This window comes from Chiloscyllium plagiosum, unplaced genomic scaffold, assembly GCF_004010195.1.
Source record: "Chiloscyllium plagiosum isolate BGI_BamShark_2017 unplaced genomic scaffold, ASM401019v2 scaf_74174, whole genome shotgun sequence".
Taxonomy (NCBI): Eukaryota; Metazoa; Chordata; class Chondrichthyes; order Orectolobiformes; family Hemiscylliidae; genus Chiloscyllium; species Chiloscyllium plagiosum.
Window position 1 is genome coordinate 1 of NW_025208266.1, and position 2,804 is coordinate 2,804.

The 2,804-nt window shown below is 57.3% G+C and overlaps 1 protein-coding gene across 1 annotated transcript in view; it reads left to right on the plus strand.

The window, feature by feature from the left end:
• The first annotated feature begins 6 nt into the window (after positions 1-6).
• The window catches only part of LOC122546677 (multiple epidermal growth factor-like domains protein 8), a 6,785-nt gene continuing 3,987 nt past the window's right edge, over positions 7-2,804 (plus strand). Inside the window, exons 1-2 of the mRNA XM_043685340.1 lie at positions 7-1,185; positions 2,164-2,289. Coding sequence (XP_043541275.1) covers positions 1,173-1,185; positions 2,164-2,289 — 139 coding nt within the window. The 5' untranslated portion in view covers positions 7-1,172. The remainder of the gene's footprint in view (positions 1,186-2,163; positions 2,290-2,804) is intronic.

Here is a 2,804-nt window from a genome sequence, read left to right on the forward strand (position 1 = left end):
GGCCACACTCCCCTCAGGCACTCTCCCCTGGATCATGGCCACACTCCCCTGGATCATGGCCACACTCCCCTGGATCATGGCCACACTCCCCTCAGACACTCTCCCCTGGATCATGGCCACACTCCCCTGGATCATGGCCGCACTCCCCTGGATCATGGCCGCACTCCCCTCAGACACACTCCCCTGGAACATGGCCACACTCCCCTCAGACACACTCCCCTGGAACATGGCCACACTCCTCTCAGACACACTCCCCTGGATCATGGCCACACTCCCCTCAGACACACTCCCCTGGATCATGGCCACTCTCCCCTCAGACACACTCCCTGGATCATGGCCACACTCCCCTGGAACATGGCCACACTCCCCTCAGACACACTCCCCTGGATCATGGCCACACTCCCCTCGGACACACTCCCCTGGATCATGGACACTCTCCCCTCAGACACACTCCCCTGGATCATGGCCACACTCCCCTGGATCATGGCCTCACTCCCCTGGATCATGGCCTCACTCCCCTGGATCATGGCCTCACTCCCCTGGATCATGGCCACACTCCCCTGGATCATGGCCACACTCCCCTCAGACACACTCCCCTGGATCATGGCCACACTCCCCTCAGACACACTCCCCTTGAGCATGGCCACACTCCCCTGGATCATGGCCACTCTCCCCTGGATCATGGCCACTCTCCCCTCAGACACACCCCCCTGGATCATGGCCACACTCCCCTCGGACACTCTCCCCTGGGTCATGGGCACACTCCCCTCAGACACTCTCCCCTGGATCATGGCCGCACTCCCCTCAGACACTCTCCCTTCTGGCACTCTCCCCCGGACATATTCCCTGTGTGCTGTCGCTCAGACACACTCCCCTCAGACACACTCCCTTCTGGCACTCTTCCCCCGGGCATATTTCCTGTGTGCTGTCACCCAGACACACTCCCCTTGAACATGGCCGCGTTCCCCTCGGACACACTCCCTGAGGTGAGGGTGAGTGTCAGGAGGTGACGGTTCTGTGGCCCCTCTCTGTCTCTCAGGTTCAGCTTTCGGACGAACACGACCAATATCTTCCACGTGGATGAGCGATACTGGACCGAGCTGCGATCCACTCCGTCTCCCAGCAGCCCTCGGGAACGGGCCTTTCACACTGCCACCATCGTTGGCAACTATATGGTGGTGTATGGTGAGGGGGCAGGGGTGTGGGGGAAGCAGAGGCATGGTGGTGAGGGAGAGGGGCTGAGAGTGGCGTGAGAGGGAGAGCGGGGATTAGGAAGGGGGAGCGTGGGGAGGGCGGAGGCGTAGGATTGTGGATGTGATGGGGTGTGGGGTGTTTGTGGGAGTGTGCGGAAGTGTCACCAGTTTAGCAGAGGTCTCTCTGGGTCCGGGATTGTGCGTGTGCCTCAGTCCCTACATAGTATGGTTGAAATAGTGAGATATTGGGGAATGTGGATGAACAGAGGGAGCAATCGAGATGTCCTTGTATCCAGGCAATGACAGCAGACTGGCAACTGCATCACAGGAAGGCAGAGGGTACATGAACCTTCACTGCAGGAATTAGAAATGTCTTCCCACAGTTAGAAATCAGGCAATACCTGGTCTCAACTGGGACCTTGGATTCATGTCACACTACAGGTGACCCCACTGCACTGTACACTGTCTCACACACACACACACACACTCTTCTCCTCTCACACTCACACAGACCCTCGATCATACACACACTTTCTCTCAGATAAACACATTCACACTCTCAACACTCTCACACTCTCACACTCACAGGCTTACAGCCCATCAGACACACTCACACGCACACACTTTACCAAGCATGCACATACACAGTCTCACATGCACTCACACTCATGCGTCCTCTCCTTCCCCCTCTCCCCCACTCCCTCTCTCCCCCACTCCCTGCAGTGAGGCCATCCCTGGAGAATTGTATACAGTTCCAGCCTCCCTACCGAAGGGAAGATGTACCTACAGTAGGGAGAGTGCAGCAGAGGGTCATGAGTCTGTCTGTCTCCATTGGTCTGTGTCAGTCTCGGGGAGCTTGGTGTGTCCATGGGGTGAGTGGTGACCCACAGGGACAGCAGGGGGACTGGCTATGTGATCACGCTGTGTGCGCTGGGGGGCGGTAAGCTAATGGTCTCCTCTCTGGCCTTAGGTGGGAACGTACACATTCACTATCAGGAGGAGAAGTGTTACGACGGAGACATTTTCTTCTACCACCTGGACTGTCACCAGTGGGTCTCCAGCGAAGAGCTCCGGCTCTCGGTCAGTGCCGGGGACGGTGAGTGTGTGTGTGTAATACCGAGGCTCTCGGTCAGTGCCGGGGACGGTGAGTGTGTGTGTGTAATACCGAGTCTCTCGGACAGTGCCAGGGACGGTGAGTGTGTGTGTGTAAAACCCAGTCTCTCAGTCAGTGCCAGGGATGGCGAGTTGTGTGTAACACCCAGTCTCTCGGTCAGTACCAGGGACGGTGTGTGTGTGAGTGTGTAAAACCCAGTCTCTCGGTCAGTACTGGTGACTGTGTGTGTGTGTGTGTGTGTGTGTAAAACCCAGTCTCTCGGTGAGTGCCGGGGACGGTGAGTGTGTGTGTAAACCCCAGTCTCTCGGTGAGTGTGTGTGTAAAACCCAGTCTCTCAGTCAGTGCCAGGGATGGCGAGTTGTGTGTAACACCCAGTCTCTCGGTCAGTACCAGGGACGGTGTGTGTGTGAGTGTGTAAAACCCAGTCTCTCGGTCAGTACTGGTGACTGTGTGTGTGTGTGTGTGTGTGTGTAAAACCCAGTCTCTCAGTCAGTGCC